At 37.7% G+C, this 22,366-nt stretch overlaps 1 protein-coding gene across 3 annotated transcripts; it reads right to left on the bottom strand.

Annotated features, from left to right (window-relative positions):
- Positions 1-980: 980 nt before the first annotated feature.
- CASP8AP2 (caspase 8 associated protein 2) lies at positions 981-21,987 on the bottom strand. Of its 3 annotated transcripts, XM_042890697.1 has the most exons (11): positions 21,926-21,984; positions 21,352-21,426; positions 21,077-21,152; positions 19,742-19,822; positions 18,658-18,758; positions 17,166-17,240; positions 15,834-15,949; positions 11,569-14,102; positions 6,192-9,135; positions 4,220-4,319; positions 981-3,641 (listed from the first exon to the last, which is right to left on the bottom strand). In XM_042890697.1, the coding sequence occupies exons 3-11, from the start codon at positions 21,123-21,125 to the stop codon at positions 3,585-3,587; spliced, it is 6,057 nt and encodes a 2,018-aa protein (XP_042746631.1). In that variant the 5' UTR covers positions 21,126-21,152; positions 21,352-21,426; positions 21,926-21,984; the 3' UTR covers positions 981-3,584. The 3 variants fall into 3 exon arrangements, with proteins under 3 accessions (XP_042746631.1, XP_042746641.1, XP_042746647.1); XM_042890707.1 differs by lacking the exon at positions 21,352-21,426 and having other exon boundaries at positions 21,926-21,987; XM_042890713.1 differs by lacking the exons at positions 981-3,641; positions 4,220-4,319 and adding an exon at positions 5,832-5,959.
- Positions 21,988-22,366: the final 379 nt, after the last annotated feature.

Here is a 22,366-nt window from a genome sequence, read left to right as displayed (position 1 = left end):
GGCCAATGGCATCCTGGCTTGCATCAGAAACAGTGTTGCAAGCAGGAGCAGAGAGGTGATTGTTCCCCTATATTCAGCACTAGTGAGGCCGCACCTGGAGTACTGTGTCCAGTTTTGGGCCCCTCACTGCAAGAAAGATATTGAGGCCCTGGAACGTGTTCAAAGAAGGGCAACAAAGCTGGTGAGGGGTCTGGAACACAGGCCATATGAGGAGAGGCTGAAGGAGCTGGGAATGTTCAGCCTGGAGAAGAGGAGGCTCAGGGGAGACCTTATTGCTCTCTATAACTTCCTGAAGGAAGGTTGTAGTGAGCTGGGGGTCGGCCTCTTCTCTCGTGTCATTAGTGATAGGACCAGGGGGAATGGTTTCAAGCTACGGCAGAGGAGATTCAGGCTGGACATGAGGAAGTATTACTTTTCAGAAAGGGTGGTCAGGCACTGGAATGGACTGCCCAGAGAGGTGGTGGAATCACCGACCCTGGGGGTGTTCAAGGAAAGACTGGATGTTGCGTTGAGGGACATGGTTTAGTAGGAGCTATTGGGAATAGGTGAACGGTTGGACTGGGTGATCTTTTAGGTCTTTTCCAACCTTAGTGATTCTATGATTCTATGATTCTATAAGTTCATTAGATTGTTCAATTTCTGATGCACTTAAGTTCATAAAAAATAAGCAGTACATAATTGAAGCAGTAGTTGTATGAGAGCAGCAGCTGATTACCTCCATGTTTTTCAGTCAGAACATCACCAGTTACTCAGTTAACAGAAGTCAGTTCTAGTGCTGCTTCACAGTATTTGTAGTTACCCCGCCATAACCAGCAGTTCTGGAAAAGGTTTTTGTTTGCCTGCAGTTTCACAAATGAGGCTATAGATTTACAGAGAGTAATTTTGGCATATGAGCACCAAAATCCCTACTAAAGAACTAAATCACAAACAATGCTACAAGAACACCCTGAGCCAACTTCAATTCAACAAGAACATAAGTGTGAACTTTACAGTTTTATTCTTTGCATTACTTTTACAGTAAGCAAACTAGTTTATACAAAATAAACCCAGGGCTTCATATAGTTAAAAAAATCATCTTTGGCTAAACAAAGCTCTATTTTTTACATATATTTATATATATACACACACACACACACAGGATATTTTACATGACAATGTAGGAATCTGTACAAATACTTACAACAGACCGAACATTAAAAAAAGTTTCGTAATTTACAAAAAAAGAAATCCAAGTCAGAATCAAAGGTCAACCCTCCCCCACCCCAACCTGTACAGGTAAGAAAGTAAATACACACAAACAAGGAATAAACAACTTCATAATAAAATACTGTCTGCTTTTTTGAGACAGAGAGAAAGCACTTATGTAGCGGGGCTGATTCCCCTCAGTGCCTTCAGTATTGTGCACATTTTGATCTATAAAGATATGGTTATAAAAATACTCGAGTCTGATTTTTCCACAAACACTAGCCAGCTTGCAGAGCAGCATTTTTCTGAGAACAAATTCAGTCAAATTTAAACTTCAATCAGTAAACAATTGTAAAAAATGTTTTTTTTAAGAACAAGCATGAACAGGTGCTCTGATCTCAGCTTAAATCACTAACCAGGTCTTGCCCATGCAGCTCAGAAGATGACATTCGCTCACCAAATGCAAATGTTTTAGAAGCAAGCACACGAGATGGAAGACTGCCAGAACTGACATTACAACCTACTCAAGTTATTCCTTCTAGGAGCTCCCAGAACACTGCCTAAAATCAGAACTATCCACTGCTCGGCAGCATGACAATCAGTTCCATAGGTCACATTTGCAATATTCCAGAGGTATCAGTGGCAACCCCACTGATGAATCATCTGATGGTTGAATAGAGTGAAAAGTCTGTCCTGCTAGTTTACTATGTCTCAGGAAGTGAGCCAAAAACCATTATCCTGAGATTCAAGAAGCGTTCATTGAATTCTATAAGAAAGCAATTTAATCCAAGTTCAGAGGTGGTGTGTGTCAGTGGGGCTCTTAAATGAAGTCGAGCTCATCTCAGCAGATGTTCCAACTAAATGAAGCCTACGGCAATTCTGATCTTCAATAGCAACGAGAACCTCAAACTCCGACGTATTTATAATACAAGCCTGACCTGTGCAACTTGCAGGAATGCTTCTTACAGGGAGGAAGGAAAGCTTTTTAGAAACTTGGGATAAAGCAGCAATGTATATATAGATACGCACAGAAATAGCTACACACTTCCAGTATGTACTAGTAAAACCAGAGGCAGTTATCAGAATCCTTTCAGATGAAACGCCATGAATTTCTGATGTACTAAACAACTTGTAACGACACACACACTGCTGTCAAAACATACTAAACTGACAAGCTTTTGAGATCGCTTGGATTCAAAATAAAAAAGTTTTTCTCCTGGTTAATTAGTGTAAAGTAACATTTTGTAAAACTGCAAAGGTCTGTTTCTAAATTAATTTTTTAAAAAATGCTTTTTTTTTTTTTTTGGAAACTAAATGGAGTGCTCATTCTGCAGAAGGCCTATTGACCTACATTAGCTTAATTTAAACTAACTTAAGAATCTTTCCAAGATGTGGTTTGGAGAAGATAAATTTCTTTATGCTTTTCTTGAAAGAAAAAGAAAATTCAGCTATACAAACTCAGCATGAACTCACTTTAAATGTCAGCAGATCTGCAAGATGTTTTAAACTACACAATCGTTCTTGTTAAACGAACACTTGTCACTATTTCACAGTTCAGATGAAACAGAAAAAACAGTCACCAACTCAATGGCTGGCTCCACTGTGTCACAGCAGTTGGGACTCATTTTATTTGACTTAAAAAATCTAAAGGTTAGGGAGTCTAGTCGAGGCCAACTATCTAGACCTCTCCCATTATCAGTGGAGACAGATGGATATCCTCTAATAAATGAATTCATCTTTTTCAGTTGGACATCAAGTGGCTTAGAGAGCACGTTTAAAGTTGAAGACAAATCCTATACTCAGGGCCAAATTTCCTCTCCTTGAAACACGCCAATGAGCATCTGACAAAATAGTGGAAAAACAACCTATTTCTTCCCATCAGAATTCAATTACTGATAAACAGCTTCTGGAATTATTGTAATCATTACGTTGGCTTGTCCTAAAAGAAAAAAGCCTAACTTCTTAAAGTACCAGTTTTCACATTTCAACATAACCAAGACAGAATGTTTATCATTTTCCAGCATTACCTAACTCGACTCCAAAGAACTGTTATGTTTTAAAATCGCAGTTTGACATCACCGTACAGAGTACTTCTGCCAAGACAAGCAGAAGTACTTGACTGCATTCTTCTCCTTACTTATAGAATGCATATAACCAACATGAGATGTCACTCCCTTGAAATGATACTACACCATTTGTACACACACATTCCTTCCCAGCCAGACTCCTCTGTATTATTCTGTTGCTCTGGCAAAACATTTCAGAGCACAGCAGATTTATCAGACTTAGTATGCTGACTTGGATACCTCCTCCTACGTATAACACACAAACACAGTGATTGCAGTCCATCACTGCTGGTACAGTTAAATCCTGCAGCCACAAAGCAGCATGGTGGTAAGTTACTTGCACTTGGATTTCTTGAATAGCTTCATAAGCTGCTTGAATCTTTCTGAAACCTAGAGGAAAACAAAAAAGGCATGTTATGGAATTCCATACAAACAGACTGATCTGCCCCCAAAGTTCTCTTTGTTTGTTTAAAAAATAAGACTATTTTGTGCTTTTTTGCTTCCAGTAGATTTTAAAGGGAGAATTTTAAGAAAACCACTGTGTTAATTGGATTTGTATTCCAAGGAACTCTTCCTACACCTTTGATTATGAAACTGTCTCCAAGTTCACCAAAGAAGAGCTACAACCCACTATTTGTTGAACACTGGCTTCATTCCCATGAGAAGGGAAAGAACAAAGACTTCAAATCAGTTATGACTGAAATTTGCTCTGAATGCAGCAGTTTTAAGGTAGCAATCAAAAAGGTGCTGATGAATTCCAGGACCATAATAATCTTTTAACATATACTTTTAAAAAGCAACAACTAGGAGAATCTAGGATTCTTTTTTCAAGAACTCCCCAATAATAGACATGAGTTAAAAAAAGCACTCTCTTAATTAGCAGAAGATCTCTCTAGGTTCTTAGTTCAATGGCAATCATAGAAGTACTGATGTAGTTATTCTCAATTATCAGAATGGTTATTACCTACCTGATTTGGGCTTTTGTTCAGCCTAGTGGCTAAAGAAACAAAGGTTTTACTTGAAGGTCCTTTTCTCTGACATTCCAGTAAAATCTCTCGGTCGTCATTTCTATAGCAAAAATGGAGTTTTGAAGTTTTAAGGTAGATTTGTGCATATGCCCATTTAAAAATATAATTGTATGTATTTCTGTATATATAAGTACTTCCAAACTACAAAACATGAATTCAAATAGGAGCGAGGAACTGTTAAGAGGACTTTCCCCTTTTCTAACACATAATAACAGAATCAGTACAATCAATAGCAAGACTGTATTATCCTGTTAGGAACAGCAGGATGATTATAAGAGTTAGCCCCAAACCAAAATCACTATGAAAATTTTCATGCTTTTAAAGCAGAAACTTAAGCTTCAATTGAAAGCATCTCTTAAGTTCCAAAGGGATCAGTATTTTGAGGCAGATTTTCCTCAGTTCACATGTCTAGGCAGCAACTTTTACCAAAGGCCCACTGAAGTTCAGAGATTAAATAGAGATATATCTCACTTCCATAAGTAGCCTAATGTAACAAACACACTCAGAGCCTATCTACAGTTCAAATGAGGAAAAGAAAGGACCTGGAGACTATTAATAAACATGTCACTGATTTGCTGTTTCTTCTGTTAATTTGTTTAGATATTTGTAAAATGTATACAGACGCTTCCCCTGTATCACGGTCACAATGAATCTTTGATTACAATAATTCAATAAGCTACATTTAATTTCTTTCATTCCACAGAATGAAAACCCAATATAATAATTCTTTATTTAAATATTTATTTTTCTTTCTTTCTTTCTTTTTTTTTAGGCATTGTTTGATGGACAAAGACTGAGACAGAAAAACCCTGTTCATATCCATAAGGAAAACCTTCCACAATATTATCCTATTTCATTGTTTTGCATGTTAAAAAAAAAAAAAGTCCAAATAGCTTTCATAGTCTTTTTCTTTTTCCCAGAAGGAGTTGTTTTTTTTTTTTAAATCCTACATAAAAACCTCTTTTGTATCCGAACTTTAGTTTAGAAAACTATGTATATGAATGTTTTAAGAGCCTCCACACAAAGCACAGATTTTATGCAGCTGCAGCAAGAACATAAAAATCTGCTAAAGATAGCTTCTCAAAGATTTATTTTATGTTCCCACACAATAACATTGCACATATCTCCACCTTACACAGCCACCTCATTTGTCACGCACATGCCATTAACTGCGTGGTAACTAGCACACACAGCATGCGTTTCCAAACAGTACATGGGCTGAACAATTGACTGGTACATTTCTGCAGATGGAGGAGTACAGACTCCCAAGCAGAACAGTTTGCTCTCATGCCTTTGGTAGGGGAGAAATCCTTCTCCTTTCTCCAGTTACCAATGCTTCCAGGCCTTGTAGGAACATCAAAGACTTCCATTCTTGCAGAGGTTGGGTGCAATTTTTGGAACAGCAAGGAAATGGGCAGGGGAACCAAAAATTGCAGTGAATAAAGTAGGCCTTGCTACATCTACATATAAGCTTTAAATACAAAAGCAAAAAAATACCATGGCCACAAAAATATAGGTAAGTGAAAGAATTAGTTACAATATATGGAAGCATTACTCTTTATGGCAAATCTGATTTAACCTACCCAAAAAAATAATGAAAAGCTGTTCTCTTCCAAAGGCTGCTAACAGAATTACTGGAAATAAGCTCATTTCTGAAATTTGCTTTCTGCTGGACAATTCCTAAGAAAAAGAATAAAATAGACTTTTGTACCTTTCAGTGGTACTGTAAGGGAAGAAATCATATTCACAAAGCCATTTGGCATAGACAGAAGGAAGCTCCTAAACTGCTATGAAGTATGCACGTAGTACTATGTTATACCACCTAAAAATCCTTTTCCCCACTTTCCAGTGTATCACCTAGATTAAAATACAAAACAAGTAAAAGGGAACAGATGAAGTCAGAAATTATTACCTGGTCCAGGAAACTACTACTTCTCCTTTCTTTTTAATGATGTTTTTGGCATACAGACCAGGTGATGATGCCCCCGAGGACAAAGGAGAAGACTCTTTGTTTTGTTGCAACTCATTATTCTTGCTGTGACATTGTTTCTGTCCTGAATTTATCCCTTCAGATTTTACATCACTTCCATTGCTGCCTTCATCCGCTGATTCAGTTTCTTTTCGTTGCCTTTTTAAGTTGGAATTCTCTTCGACAGTCTCCTTTCTCCGTTTTTTACTAGTTTTGTCATCTATGTTTATTTGACAACCTCCATCAGTATCCAAAGCAGATTTTTCTTCAAGATTACATTCACCTGCTATGATCTCATTGGAAAGGTCTTCTGTTAAGTCTATGAATGCATCAGAGCACTCTTCCAATTCTTTTTTATTCCCGATTTCTGAGTTTCCTGTAGAAACTTGCTGACTCTTCTTATTTGCAGCAGATTCCACAGCAAAATACAAAGTTTTTTTAACACTTTCATTTGTTAAGTCTGACACTACACTGCAACCAACAGAAAAAGAAGCTTGGGATCCAGCACTTGTTCCATCTGTGTTTTCAGATACTTCCAATTTGTGTGTCTGAGGCTGCTCAGAACCTTCACTTGGGCTTTCAGTGTCACAGCTATCTACATTTGAAGGCTTTCTATGAGGTCCAAGCAAGGGGGTAGTTTCTTCCTTTCCAGCACTACTTTGAGACTCCTTCAGAGGATGAGGTAAGGCAGGATTCTGCTCTTTTCTAATGCTGACATAAGGTAACTGATCAGTCTTAAGCAGATCGGGTTTGACAGCTTCCTGCAAAGTAGCTGCTATAGTGCTCTGCCTGCACCTTCCTTTTTCACCATTTCTCATTTCTTCTTTTTCATTCTTGGTTGAAGATGCCCATGTCTCCTTCACTAAAGCAATCTGATCAGATGCTGGGGTGATAGTTGGCACTGCACGCCTGATCTTTACAATGAAATGATCATTGGATTTCTCCATGATTACTGCTTGCATTGGCAGGCTGGAGCGACACTGAAAACCAGGAATAACAGGACGACTCATCCACGATGAAGAACAACTTGATCTACTGCTGGAGTTATCAGATTCTAAAGCCAAATGAATGTCTTGTTCAGTAGCATCTTCCCCTTCAAGAAGAGCATCCTCACTGTAATGCGCACTAAGGACACACTCAGGAGTTGAGCCAGAATTATTCTCAGATTTTAAGAAGCTGAGGTGAGCATCTGATTTCAAAGGTGATGGAATAGTTAAGGAAACAGCCAAATCTTCAAGAAGGATAGAAGAAACAAATGATTTACTCTTTTGTAAACTGCATTCATCTTCTCTGCATGAAGTTGCACTTGTAGGAACTTCAAACATACAACTTTCATCTAGTACATCCGGATCAACAGACAACCTAGAAGTTAAAGGTGGAGCTCGTATAGGTGAAACAACAGCCCAACTAATATCCTCTATGGATCGAGATTCTACATGAACCTCCTTTGGAGCAATTCTTTGCACTAATTCAGAAGTATTAGTTTTGCATTTATGATTATCTGAAAACTGTTTTTCTGGTGTCCTGAACTCCCAATCATGTCTGTCGATGTTGCCACCACTTTTTTCCAAGAGATCAGAACCTTGCAACAAACTTTTGAAAATTTCACCCATTTGAGCATCACTTACAAGATTAAACGTAAGAGTGGATGCTTGTTGTTCTGTGAGGAGGTCATAACTAAGATCAGACTTGTGAGCATCTCTGAATTGCTGGAATCCTTCTTTATCATGTTTTATGCCTTTCAGTGGAGTGATAGTGCATTGTAAGTTATTCTCCTTAGTAGGTTGCACTTTGGTTTGAGAATTCCTTGTGTTATCAATGGAGTTAAGACATTTCGTGAAAGCAGCTTTTGGTGCATCTGTTTTATTTTTCTCATGATGACACTTAGGTTTCTGATAATCCACAGACTGCTTAGAAAGGATAAATTCTTGAGGTTTTTGAGATCTGACTTTCAGAGACTTTTTCCTAGATCTCTGCACATCATTTTTATGACTGATTTTGCGGTTTTGTTTTCCTGTTCTTTCAAGCTTCCCTTCCTCACTCTCATTTCCCAACTTTATCACATCACATTGTTTTACTATAATTCTCTTCACCTTCTCAAATAAGTAGTCAAGCTGTTCTTCTACAAATTTCCATAACCGTTTTTTCATATCTGATACTTGTTGTTCAAAAAGATGGTCTACTATTGCATTCTTTTTAACTTGCTTGAGTTTGGACTCTATAATATCACATACATTCAATTTTAATGTCTCACCTGATGTAGACATCTTGGAAAAGTTCAAGTGCTTTATTAAAGATGTAAAATTTATGATAGCAGATTCAATAATTCTATGAAAATGCTGAACTGGGAAGCGTACCTTGAATTTCATATAATTTTTCCTCATCTGCTTTCGTATAGCTCTTAGCATTTGCATGATTTCTTGCACATTTGAAGGTTCAACTATAACTTGAACTATTTTTTCAAGACAAGTAATGCTCACAGTTTTACTTTTCTTCACTTCCTCTGAAGACCTGAAAGTCTGCTTTTTATGTCTCTCTCTGTTCTGCATACTTCCTTTCAAAGAAACAAATTTTCCATTATCCTCATTGCAATGTACAGTTTTGTTCTTTTGATTTTGTGGACTGCTGGTCAAATTCCGTGTTTCAGAAGAAGTTTTTGGTCTCGTCTTTTTTGGATTTTCAGAATGTCCTTCTGATTTAGATTTTTCCTCATCTTCATCACTACTTATGATTTCTCCTTCTTCTATTTCATCTGAAGAGATACTCAGCCGGGACTCGATCTCTAAGCGTGCATCAGACAGGCTAATAGGCTTTTGATTTTCTTTATTTACCTCCTTTGACAAATTCTTTGAGGGACAGATGACAACTGTACCTTCAGGAATTAAATCTATAAAAAGAAAACAGTTTGATAATAATTATAAAGAATATAATTATAAACAGATTTTTTAGAAAAACAAGGAGAATTCTATTCTTCAAGGTGACTGTTCAGGATTGTTTCAAACTGCTGATGACAATTCAGGAAATTTGAGCTATGGAAAGTCTGGGCAGTTCTCATTCAGCAGAATGGGATTTTTCTGATCTTCAAAGGGCCAATAAGGACTCAGTGTTTCACCAAAGATGCATGATCTTTCCTACAAACATATCCATTGAAAAGAGAAAAATCTCCAAGTTTCCATTAGCTTTGAACTTTTCCACTTACTTTAGCAACTTTTTTGAACACTGCACAAGCTGAATTTTAACTCTGGTATCATTACAGATTGAGATTTACATTTAAAATTTGATTTCCTTTTAATAATGTTATTATGAAAACAAAAGGAGCAATATAAATGCCCTGCTGATGTCTGCATTCACCTAACTTTTCCTCTACAGACAAGGAGCTACTTCAACTCTTCAATTCCATCAATACATTAAGTTACTGAACAAAGAGGCCCATTATACTAGCCACTATATATGTGGTAAACTCCTATTTCAATTGTTGATGCATTTAAGATTACCAGGACCATAAAGAAATACAATGGGATAAAAAGGTTTTTCTATTTTTCTTTTTTTAAAGGGATGTTGAGAAAAACCTCAATTTCAGGTTCCTGAATGATAAAAATAGGGAGTATATGAAAGGAAAGGCTCTTTCACAAATTCATTAATTTTTTTATATTTTTTATAGATTCAATAATTTAATAATTATTTAAAATTCAAAACAAACACTATTTAGTTAAGGAAAATAAGTAATTACAATTAGCTACAAAGCAAGCTAATTTCCTGTATATATAAAAACCCACTCAAACGCGTTTGTATCGATTAATGAGATTCGCAGTTAATTACAGGCTTGCTGGACACTAGTTAATAAAACTCTTACGTTCAATCTCACATAGATTAGACTGCTTAGTGACCTCTAACAAACTCTTCATCTGGTACATGACTGTACCTGAATTCCATCTCATTATAAAATAAACTTCTAATCTATGTTTTCAAACAGTGTTTGAAAATGTTTACACAGACTCTACAGCTGGAAAACAATATTTCTTTACTACCTCCATTTCAGTTTTACAAGGATCAATGTATTCTCGAACTAACCAAGTTGTAAGTATTTTGACAAACTAAAAGTACAAAACAAAAGCAGTCAAAATACACTATTAATGTATGTCCTGCAGAATAGCAGAGATGGGAGTATTGAATTTCAAGGCTAAGAAAAGCCACGATCTCCCATCAATTTAACACACGTAAATCGTTAGACAGGTGTGTCACTAGTTAGATCACAAAGACAACGAGGCATTTAACTGCAGAGGTGAAAGTCATTGCTTCATAATACAGCTGTAAGCTCTGGACAGGAATGATTCTTATAGTTAAACCAGAGAAAAACACTTATTTCATGTTAATCTGCTCTGCCCCCTGTACCCCCTGGCAGTTCAAAGAATATAAACCACTGTAAGAATAAAACATAGATCACTAAAGGAATCCACATGTGAAAGAGTAGCTTTCTCAAATACAGGAGACAAAATCTGAGAGTAAACCATGTTAAGATATGCAAAACAAACTCCAAACCAAACAAACACTATGACTTAAAACACACAAAACAGAACTTCACTGCTACTCTCCCATTCGTCTTCTACAAAGTTAGAACTTCCAAGAAAAACTATTAGCTGCAGGAGGACATTACATGAAGTTTTGAAAATTAGCCAAGGAAAATATTTAAAGTTTGGATTGCCTATTTTCTCTTCGAGCGCTGTCACTGTATTTTATCTTCCTGATATCGTGTTTAGGAATCAGCTTACTATTATTGGTATGTTCTTGTGTTCTATGATGCGTTCTATTTTTTTTCCATTAACTGACTCAACACACCTAAAAATTCACAGCGAAATTTATCCAAGACACTTTTCTTGGCTGACACTCCTAAAAACAGAGTCTTAGGTACCCTCCTCAGTGTTCAGAGAAGAAATAAATGCATGAAAAAAATAGGATCCTAACTTACTCCTGCCTCTAAAATTCCAGAAATATCTAATACACATAGTCAGAAGTAACAATAGGTAAGAGACATACATATATACACACACATTTTAGACATTTGCATATTAACTCTTATTTCTATTATTTAGTTTTAAGCAGTGACTAACTCCAATTTTGCTTGCACCGTAGTTCAGTCAGTACAATCTTGATGTTAGCAATGAACAGTTCTGTGATAAACAAGAAGACTGTTGTGATTTACGTAGCTAAAGAAGAAACAATCTGTATTTTTGAGAAAGCAGTTAAAAGAAAGTAATTTCTGCTTTCCATGAATGCATCTTCTAAGTCTCTATTTCTAAAACAAATTAGAACTTATGAATACCTTTGTTATAACTCTTCACGAGACCTTTGCAGGGACTTTCCATCTTAAGTGCTTTTGCCAAAGGGCGTATTGGACTGTTCAGTGGGCTGATAGCCTTTGGAATATGCCTCAAGTGATTGAGATCAATGCTCAGTATTGAACTGTCATCATCAACAGGTACTGGGTTAGGTTCTCCCTCTTTAGTTCCAGGATACATGTCATTGCTTATAGATGAAGATGCAGTTGTACCAATATCAGTTAAGTCCGGCTCCATATCACATGCATTCTGGTCAACCAATGGTACATCTTTATTGTTTAATACAGTTTTGTCAGGTGACTGAGACGCATTCATACTAATTCCACAGACTTCTTTTTCCTCAACAGGATGCTCAAGATTTTCTACAGTCAAATGATCACTGTCTTTCACTACATCCACTGAAGATTCTTGTTTTGTTTCATTAGTATCACCTGCAGCAACACATGATTCCAAGTCACCAGAACTTTTGGCTTCCAGGTTACATAAGACAAGGTTTTGAGAGTCCTGGTGGTCTGAAGAGTTTTTTGTGTCAGCAGTTAGCCATATTTCATTTTCCTCTTCCTTCTCCACTGCTGACTCAGGAAGTGTTCCCATATTTTCACTGTGCATTTTAGATTGTCCCATTTCTGCTGCTAGCACATTATCATTGTGCATCACATGTACTGTCATAGGCAAGTTTTCATATTGTGCCATGCTTCCTGCCACCTCCTGAGAGGAAGCTTCAGGGTGATTCAGATCTGTTACAGACATTGCTGAGGCTTCTAATTCAATTGGATCACAAGCCTCTGCTGCTGCTGATGATGACAAAGTTTCAGTTGGCATCTCATCAGGAATCAGTACCTTTGCTGTTCCCAGCAAGGCTTGGGAGGGTATGTACCCCACTACTGGCTCTTGTAAGGTTTTTGAGTTCACTTCACAGGTTGTCACTGCTGACAGTGCTTCAGACTGAGCTGGATCTGCTGCTGCTACTTTCAAGGCTTCACTTTCAGAATTGACAGAAACAGGAAGTGTTGGTTCCACACTGATTTTAGTTGCAACATCTGGAACTTGTAGCGTTAAATTCATTTGCACTGCAGCACCACAGTTAACAGGGTGGGCAGAATCTACCACATCTGCATGCAGAGTAAACTCTGTAGTTCCCTCATCCGTAGCCATTTGGGAAGGTGCTTTAAGTCCATCAGCTGGCAAAAGACACTGCTTTTTTGCAGGAGAAAGAGTTAAATTCAGCTTTTCCATAAAGCTGAGTTTCAAGTCTTTGCTTTTCATCACAGAGTGATTTTTAGTTTGGGGAAATTTATGGTCTTTTAAACTATCTGTAACTCTGGCTGTTTCTTCTGACCTACAGGACTTGTTTCTCTCACTTTTTATATCTGTATCTCTCTTAGATTTTTTTGAAGGTTGGTGAGAAACCTCTTTTGTAGCTTTTCTTTCACTTCTAGAATGTCTATTTTCATCTTGATTTTCTCTTTCCCTTTTCCTTTTTTCTTCAGTTCTGTGCTTCTCTGATTTGGAATGTGCTGTTTCCCACTCATACCTACTACTGTTTTCCTTAAAGCGTGCATATTTATGCTCTCTGCTGCTGGAATTAGAAGGTGAAGACCTTCCTTCTCGAGAACTATGATCATTTGCTCCTCTGTCTCTCTTGCAGTTGATGTCTCTTCCTGTTCTGGACTCTTCCACATGGCATTTACGTGACTCATGAAGAGTCTTTGAATGTTCATTCTTTGAATATGGACTATTCCCTCTACCAGACCTCCTTGATTGCTCCTGTAGTTTATCATTTGGTTTAATTTTTTGGCTAGGGTTCTTTTCACCTTTATCATGCATTTTAATGTCTTTCTTCATTACGTTCAGTGATCTCTCACCTGCATACAATTCTCCTCTTGCTTGACATCTGTCTTTATCAGTAGTTTGTTTATCCCAGGAAGAAACACTCTTTTCTACTTTTCTTTCTGTGGATGGGCTGCATTTGACTTTTATGCTCTGATTATTTTGCTGCAACTCATTTTTACTAGTCTTTTCTGAGTGGGCTCTCAGCTTCTGATGAGGATCTGAATTCCCTTCTTCACTACTGGTATTACTACAAATACCACTGTTACCAGTACTTTGATGTACTTCTCTTTTGTATTTGTTGACATTTCCCCTACTGTGCTGTTCATCACTTTTTGTTTCCTTTTTTTCCTTTTTATTATCCTTGTTAGAACTATGATCATGGTTTGATGGACATATATGATTACTGTCACCACAGAGCTCTTCAGGAGGGTAGCGCAGTATATATGGAGTGTTTCTTTTATCAGAGCTAGACTTCACGTTCTCCACACTGTGAGATGAATAACTGTGGTACATATCCTTTGAAGAGTCATTTTTCATTCTATGATCCATCTTTGTACTGTCACCTAAGTCAGAAGATCTGAATTTGTAATCTTTTGTCTTACACATCTCAGAGCACCTTCCGTTAGTTGATCCAGGAAGATTTGCCCTGGTGAAGCCACTTCGATGACTGGGAAATTCTGATAGCCTATGTATACAGAGAAAACAAATCCTCATGTTAGTTTTGAAATTTATTTAAAAATAACTGAAGTCAAACTATAACGAATCCACCTCTTTCTACAAACTTGTCAACCTTTCTTCCAGCTTCAAGTTGAAGAAAACATATGAAGTTATTAGACTTCTACTTTATCCCTAGCACACAGTAAAATAATATATTTTGTATACATATTTTCCACACTAAATTAACGTAAAGAAAAAGCAAGATCTGTGGAAAAATACCATATTTGTTCTGAAATAATGCTTCAGTAATTTAAAGTAGTATTTCATTGTCCAGCAAGAAAGCCTTCTGTTAGGACTTTTTTTGTTCTTTTAAAATCCACATACGCACTGTTCACAATATTCATGATAAAAAAAATGCAATTCAACAGTTTACTGCTGCATAAAATGACAGCCAAAATAATAGTGACTTGTGCTTACTCCACTCAATAAGCAAACAAGTTACTGAAGTTGGAACTTCATGCAAGCTGTAGAAAACTAATAAATGACAATAATTGAGCCTCATCAAGGCCAGGTATTACTGCTCCAAGGTCATCATAATAAAAAGAAAAGAAATAAAGAAGTGAAATAGAAAAAGGCACATGCAGTCTGTATATATAATCTGAACTCCTACTCATTACTCAAAGTACTCATAAAAGCTACCTCACCATCAAAAAAAAAAAAAAAAGACGACATTTCTGTTATATTCAACAAAGCACTCCATCACAATTATATAATTAAAGACGACGTCAACTTTCTTTAATACCCTCCACTGTCTCATAAGAACGATTGTGTCTAATCCGTGTGGAAATAAAGAGAAGTCATAACAAAAAATGATAGCAGCAACCTCCAAATACCATGGCCTCTGTTTTTAGTTAAGGATCACAGAACCACAGTGACGAAGTAGTTACTATACACAGGCATTCTGTTTTGGCCTGAAATTATATCTTGATTCCAGTGCCCAATTGTAAGCAATCAGTTCTTCAGTTTCAAAACAAAACAGAATTGGTTTTGCTTTTTGAAACTACACACTGCTCTGGAACAAAACAGTAAATTTAAATATGTAACAACCAGTATTCTGCAATATGACTATATTACAAGAATATGCAATTGTGTGATGAGAACTGAGCTTCAGAGAGAATTGCAGTTGTAATCCAAAACCCATTCCTACATTTCTGTTTAATTTTATATTATACTAACAAGATTTTGCCATTACATCTGGATTCACATGTGGCGAATGTCAGTATCCAAGCATTTTTCTTGTGTTAAGTCTAGTAGAAATTACCAAAAACCTTCTAACTACTATCTTTCACCACTGGAGAGAATATTTTCACATATATTCTCCTTATTTGTCCATTTACTACTTGAAAAATTTCATGGAATTCATCTGCCTGTGACTGTAAAAATACAGTAGTTTCAAAGCTAAAAAATACAAAATACCTGCAATGAAACATGCTAGGCGGTTAGAAAACCCAACTGGAATGGGTGACTAAACAAAACAAAAAAGGAAAAGTGGTCACCCTTTGTATTTTGTTCTCTATATTACAAATCAAAGAGTTCATCCAGCAAAAAAAAAAAAAAAGAAAAAAAAAAACAAAAAAACCCACACATAAACTACCAAATTATTTACTTTGTAATTACTTCACTTGAAATACATAAAAGGTTTATAACAAGTACATGATCAGACAACAAACACACTTAAAGTTCCACTGTCTAGCTGTACCTTTGATGGAGATTACTGATTTCTTCATCCTTACGGTTAATTTCCACTCTTGCTGTTTTGATAAGTGCTGAAATATTTTTTTTAAGAGCTTGGTTTTCATTCTGTAGAATGATATTCTATTTTTAAATAGCAAAAGGAGTAGGGAAAAAGGAGAACATGAGAGTTAGCCTGGGAAACCAAACATGTAACAAAGCATACCACAAGACAACTGTTAAAAAAAAAGTCCTGTCTTATGTGTAAATTGATGGTAGAACACATGAAAAAATGTTTTGGAGAAGTCAGAATTGCTGAGACCCACATAAGAGTGTTATTATTATTATTATTATTATTATTAACTGTTAAGAAACTGCAACGACAACAAAATATCACTCACATTTCTGCCTATGTGCTTGGTAATTACTTGCAGTGTTGTAAGCACACAAATTATTAAAACTGAAATATGCAAAAAACAAAACAAAAAAAACAACCCAAAAAGAAAAACCAAAAAACCAAACAAGCAAATAAGAAACATAAAGCTAGAAGACTACAATCCTCTTTTTTGCTTCATTCTTTCACTCTACTTGTTGCTTTCACAGTCACATTCGAATGTGGCATTAAGCTCTTTCAGATAAAGACAGAATATACCTAATACAATTTTGAGCACCCTAACATTCTAGTATTTTTAGATGGAGCATTCTAGAATCCTATTTGACAATTCTAGAGACAGCTTCTTTTAATAACTGCTCTCAGCTAGGCCCGCTCAGAAGAACAGACAAATTTTGTAGAAAACAATTCAAAAGTATGACAGCAGGAATTGGTTACCATTTAAAGCTTAGAATCTTTTCAACTTATCTGTAACACACAGTAGAGCAAGATGCAGAATTGCCTAAGATAATCTAATTATATGGGATGGCACAGCACATATGCTAGCTCAATGTGAAGAGTAGTTCAGCCTTATCAAAATGGCATTTTGTTGATACAGCTATCTTCTTTCAGTTCTCACAGCTTGTGTACTTTGAAACCTCCCTACTGCATTACAGGTAGATTTCAATAAACCAAAGAATTTTTTTTTTTTTTAAGTATTTGTTGGACATGCTTATTTTTTAATCAGAGATAGAAGACAGCATTTTTAAGAATTCAAGTGTTACAATACACATCACCGTAAAACAAGCAAAATTACCTGTTGATTTGGTCCTAATCACTGTCTTAGAGTTTACAGATGTGCACTACAGATCACCAATTTAATTGTTATTATATAAAAGTTATGGAAAGAATACAAAATTAACTCTCTCAAGGCAACGTTCAGCTTGCTTTACGTAAATCTTGACAATACTGCCCTTGGATCTACTGTACCTGTGCCTGTATTTCCTTCAATTTCTTCATCAGCTCTTTAATTTGCTGTTGACATTTTCCATACTCTGCCTGCAGCTGTCAAAGAGAAGAATTCACAGTACAGAAGCTAACATAATTACAAAAAAAGTTACTCTTCTAGATTATTAGTTTGTTAACACCACAATTTATATATCAAAGCTCTGTTTTTCCAAAACTACAACTCTAATGCCAGTATTAAAACAAAAAAGCTTCAGTACACTCCAAAGGCATAAAATTCACAGACATTCACGTAAGAGGAAATCTGTGTGTGCTTGCCCAATTGTCACATGCCAGACCATAATAGGAAGCCATACAATTGTGAAAGTAAAGACAAAACTGTGTAAAGCAAGCAGTTCTCAAAAGCCTTACAGACAGAAACTTTATCAGATTTTACAGAATAAAAAATAGTTAAGGAAAGTCGTAATCATGACAGAAAATTATCTAAAAATCAAACTTAGACTGAAATAGACTGCAAAAAAAACCTGCTCTTGTTGAGATCACAAAATTAAATACACACGTAGTATGAGATTTTCATTAAAATTGGACGCCTACTTCCTTATTTGTAGTTTTTGACAATGAATTGGTTTCAAACTTATGACATTTTCATCATTTAGTGGACTACTGGGCGTTTTGTTCCTGCTTCTTCTCCAGTGTATTTTATCTGTGGATGTCTTTACTCTGAATCTTAAGTTTATATTTAGACTGCATATATACTTACATGCATATATACTTATAAACTTGCATATCACAGAATCACAGAATTGTAGGGGTTGGAAGGGACCTCCTGAGATCATCAAGTCCAACCCCCCTGCCAAAGCAGGTTCCCTACAGTAGGTCGCACAGGTAGGCATCCAGGCAGGTCTTGAACATCTCCAGAGAAGGAGACTCCACCACCTCCCTGGGCAGCCTGTTCCAGTGCTCCGTCACCCTCACTGTAAAGAAGTTCTTGCGCATGTTTGTGCGGAACTTCCTATGCTGCAGTTTCCAGCCGTTTCCCCTTGTCCTGTCTCCACTCACCACTGAAATTATATTAATATTAATTATATGATGTTACATGAGTATGTCTTCTGATTTGCTACAAGCAGTTACCTACTGCATAGTTGTTCTTAGACTCAAGGACACATGAGATCAATTCACACCCTATCTACATTAGCTAGGTAAAACTTCTTACAGGAAATGTCAAGACCATCCTTGCACAGAGAGTTGAACAGGTACTTAACTAGAAACAAATATTTCCTCTACTGATACAATTGCGTGCAAAAAGATGCTAAGTGAGAACAGCCTATGCCATAGAGAGTGAAAGATTTACTGATTCTGATAAACCTGTTGACTAACAGCTTATAAACAAACACAACTTTTCATTCCTTTATTTAAAAGCAGTTTTCCTATCTTCCCAATAATGTAAGCACACTAGCAAACATTTAGTGCAAGATTAAAAAAAAAACAAATTATTTTTTGTTACATTAATTCACACCTCATTGTAAGATGCTTCCTTTGCAGTTCCTTCTTCAATTAATATCTCATCAAATAAGTTTAAACTGTTGCCAGCTGGTGTTGAATTTGGAGCAGAGTTGTCTGTAGAAAGAAAAACATATATCACAAAGAAAAAAACCAAGTTCTACGTAGACTGCGTTGTGTCACAGCGAAGAAAATGACCTTATCTGAAGAAATCCCCACTTCGGACTTCGACTTTTGTACTAGTTTTTATTGGAAATACATCATCCAATTTACATCAATATAAAAGAGAACAAAGAAATCTAAAGTTCAACTTAAAAACATTGTGTTAGAAAATTTATAGATTAAGAGAACTTCTAAGAATAAAATACAAAATGGAAAGAGAGAAAAAGATGTATGAATGTTTTACACCTGTAGGATGCAGTACAGTGCTTCCATAAACATTCAATGCACTCAGAGATGTAAGGATAATAGATAAACACTTGTTTAATGAAATGCAGTTTCTAGTATTTAAACTGCCTTATAAAAATCCAAAAAAAGGAACATATTGAAATTTTGTTTCTTTCTTACCTTAAAAGAAGTTAAAAGAGGAGAATAACTTACATTAGCATGTGAAATTACTCTGAGCATTACAGATTAAAAGGACCTACAGAATGCAATGTATCACACAAAGTATGTTTTGCAGCTCTCACTGGTGATTTACTAATCAGTGACTGTTGGTTCTGGTCCTGAAGCTATTTTAGAAACACAAAAGAAAGGTGTGTTTTCCAAGACAAAATGTCTAATAGTGAGGCACAGACAGAAGAGCTGAAGTTTCTCTACACCCTTTCATGAGTCTCTTAAAATAACCAGCACTGCATGAAAACTGTACTATAATCAGTTAGTTAAAATACTTCAGAATTCTCAGCTGTATTTACACATGTGTATACATTGTACACATGTGTTCAATGTGTATGCTTTGAATTTATGTAAGTAGGTCACTGAAGCACATGTCAGCCCAGCTAAATGTAAATTTAAAGCTAAATGTTGTCTTGCTGGAAACCAGCCTAAAAAGCAACAGACTATAATACTTAAACCCAATTAACAAGATTCATTCAACCTACCAGGAGCTGTCAAGCCACTGTCCAAACCATCATAAATATCCACTGAGCTCTCATCACCTTCCTTAAAGGGGGATGCTTCAGCTAAAGTAAGAAGAAAAAAGAGCAACAAAGTAAACTTTTAAAAACTCCAACTTCTAACTTTCTACATATAGCCATGACCCTAGAACACTGCAGGATAGTAGTAGTAGTTTATATGGAGAAACAGTCTTTAGTCATCTGGGAGCAAATAAAGTTCTGTGATCAATTCCTAAATCTCACAAGACCTGTCCAAGAATCAAATTTTATGGCTTTAAGTACAATTTGACATTAACAACTGGCAATGCTGACTTAGTCTGAATTGGAAACACTTTTCTGGAATACACTGAATCCAGAAGTTATACAGATCAAAGATAAAGATTTCGAATCACAAAACCACTACTGTTAAAAGAAATAATTCTCACCAAGTAACAGGAAGCATTTCAACAGTCTGTGTCATAATTCAGATTTTAATTTTGTCATCTATTCCCATTCTAACTGGTTCTGCAAAATTGTTTTGATCTAGATTTCTCCAGACTCTTCTCATATCTTTTTCCAGTGCCTCTTTATTACTCTCATCTCCTACATGAGAATCTTTCCAGTACTGCAACAAATATTATTACTTTTAAGAAATATAACAATATCCACCAATTTTCTGAGGCTGGAAATCTCACAAATGCATCAGATCAACAAACTGCTCAGCTGGACACAACACTGGAGCACCCTGACTGTTTGTACTAGATCTGAAGTCACAGCATGTGTCTGTAAGAACAAAAAGCAGAGGACCAAACTCTCGACTTATCCAAATGCAGAGATGAGGAAGGTTAAATCACATGCTATAAATTAAAGGTGAGAGGCCTGCTGCAGACACTTTGGCAACGTATTAGAAACCCAAAATACAAATGAATAAGTTACGGTGGCAAATGCAATGTTACTGATGTGATCACAGAATGGCCAGGGTTGGAATGGACCTCAAGGATCATAAATATCAACCCCCCTGCCACATGCAGAGCCACCAGTCTCCATATTTAATACCAGATGAGGCTGCCGGGGCTCCATCCAATCTGGCCTTGAACACCTCCAGGGACGTTGCATCTACAACCTCTCTGGGCAGCCTGTTCCAGCATCTCACCACTCAATGACACGATGTGGCTCACAATGAGATTGTGTCATGCTAAGTAACTACAGCTTACCAGCGTTTGTCCCAGCTTACGTTATTTTCATTTTGTTTTTATTAAGTACCTTTCAGACCTATGTATTTCTATAATACTCCATGTGTTATTTCACTGCCAAACAGAACATGGCGCAAACTCATCTTACCAGCACAGCGGGTATTAAACAGTCCCAGTCCATCCTCATCTGCTGCCATGATACAAACTCCCTACGGCTTCCCCATCTACGAACAAAAAGAGGAAAGATAATCGATTAACCAACAATTTAAGAACATCGTTGCAAAACAGAAGCATATAGAAGAGCAACATTTACATCTGAGATATTTGGTCTTCAACAAAAGACAAAAAGAAACTGTCAAAACTCTTACATCAAGGTTAACAAGCTTAGAATGTGATCAGGAGTGAAAACAAGAAGTTACCTACCCCATAAAGAACCATTCTGACTTTCGGGGTAAGGCCTTCAGCAGTATCTTCGTTTTCGTACACTGAATAAACACCCTACAAAGAAACTTCGTCATGTGGACGTCCTGCTAACAGGTCTGACCGTATTCCTTCCCCAGCTAGTCATACCACTGCGTAACTCGAATTTCCCTCCTGCTGCTCAACACGCACAAACCAAACCGAGGTGCAGCTCCGTGCCTTCCAGCCGAGCCCCGAAACTCACTCACAGGGCACGGGTACCCCATGGCAGCAGCGCGGCGCGGCAGGGCAGGCCCCGGCCCTGCCGCCGGGAGCAGCCACAGCCCTTCGGCCTCGCCTAGCCCTACCGCCGCCTCCCGCCCGCCAGGCCGAGCCCCGTCACGGGGCGCACACAGCGCTCGGGGCAGGGAGGGCCTCCAGGAGCAGCACACCTCGGGCGGGCTGCGCTAAGGAGCAGCGGAGCAGCTCCAGCTGGCCGAAATCAAGCCGAACGTGAAAGAAGAGAGAGGTACCCCGCAGCACTGAGAGAAGAGAGTAAATGGGAAAAGAAAAGAGAAAAAAAAAAGCCCGCACCCACCAGTGAGCCACAACCCGCGACGACCCACAGGCCGCCGCCGCCGCTGGTCCTACAGGCCGGGCGCCGAGGGGGCGGAGCTTCCAGAGGCGGCAGCCAATGGCAGCGGACGCAGCGCACGTCCGCAGCCAAGACGTCCACAAACCCGATCCCCAACTCTGAGCAGTTGGCGCCAAAGTGAGGAGCGCGAGGCGGCCGCGCCCCGCCCCCTGCGCCGAAGCCCCGCCCACCCACCCAGCTGCGCGCCCCGGTCTGGCCCCGCCCCCGCTTCTGGTAACGCCGGGCTCTGGGTGAGGTGCTGCGTTGCTGAGCTGCTTCCATTCGGAACTCGTCTGCTTCTGTCAGCCAGCGCTGAGGCTCGCGATGGTGCCGTGGGCTGCGCTGCCCCACATCTGAAAGGCCTGAGGGCAGGTCGTGGCTCTGCCTCTTACAGTTGCCATCGCA

This window comes from Lagopus leucura, unplaced genomic scaffold (assembly GCF_019238085.1).
Source record: "Lagopus leucura isolate 7727_CA_CO unplaced genomic scaffold, USGS_WTPT01 Super-Scaffold_73, whole genome shotgun sequence".
Classification (NCBI taxonomy): Eukaryota; Metazoa; Chordata; class Aves; order Galliformes; family Phasianidae; genus Lagopus; species Lagopus leucura.
The sequence above is the reverse complement of the archived record's forward strand: the minus strand, read 5'-3'. Positions and strand labels throughout refer to the sequence as shown.

Coding starts and splice junctions, on each gene's coding strand:
- CASP8AP2 (XM_042890707.1), bottom strand. CDS start 21,125: ATGGCAGCAGATGAGGATGGACTGGGACTGTTTAATACCCGCTGTGCT. Junction 18,759..19,741: donor CAGTGGCTTGACAGCTCCTG/GTAGGTTGAATG, acceptor TTCTTTCTACAG/ACAACTCTGCTCCAAATTCA. Junction 9,136..11,568: donor CGTGAAGAGTTATAACAAAG/GTATTCATAAGT, acceptor TTCTTTTTATAG/ATTTAATTCCTGAAGGTACA.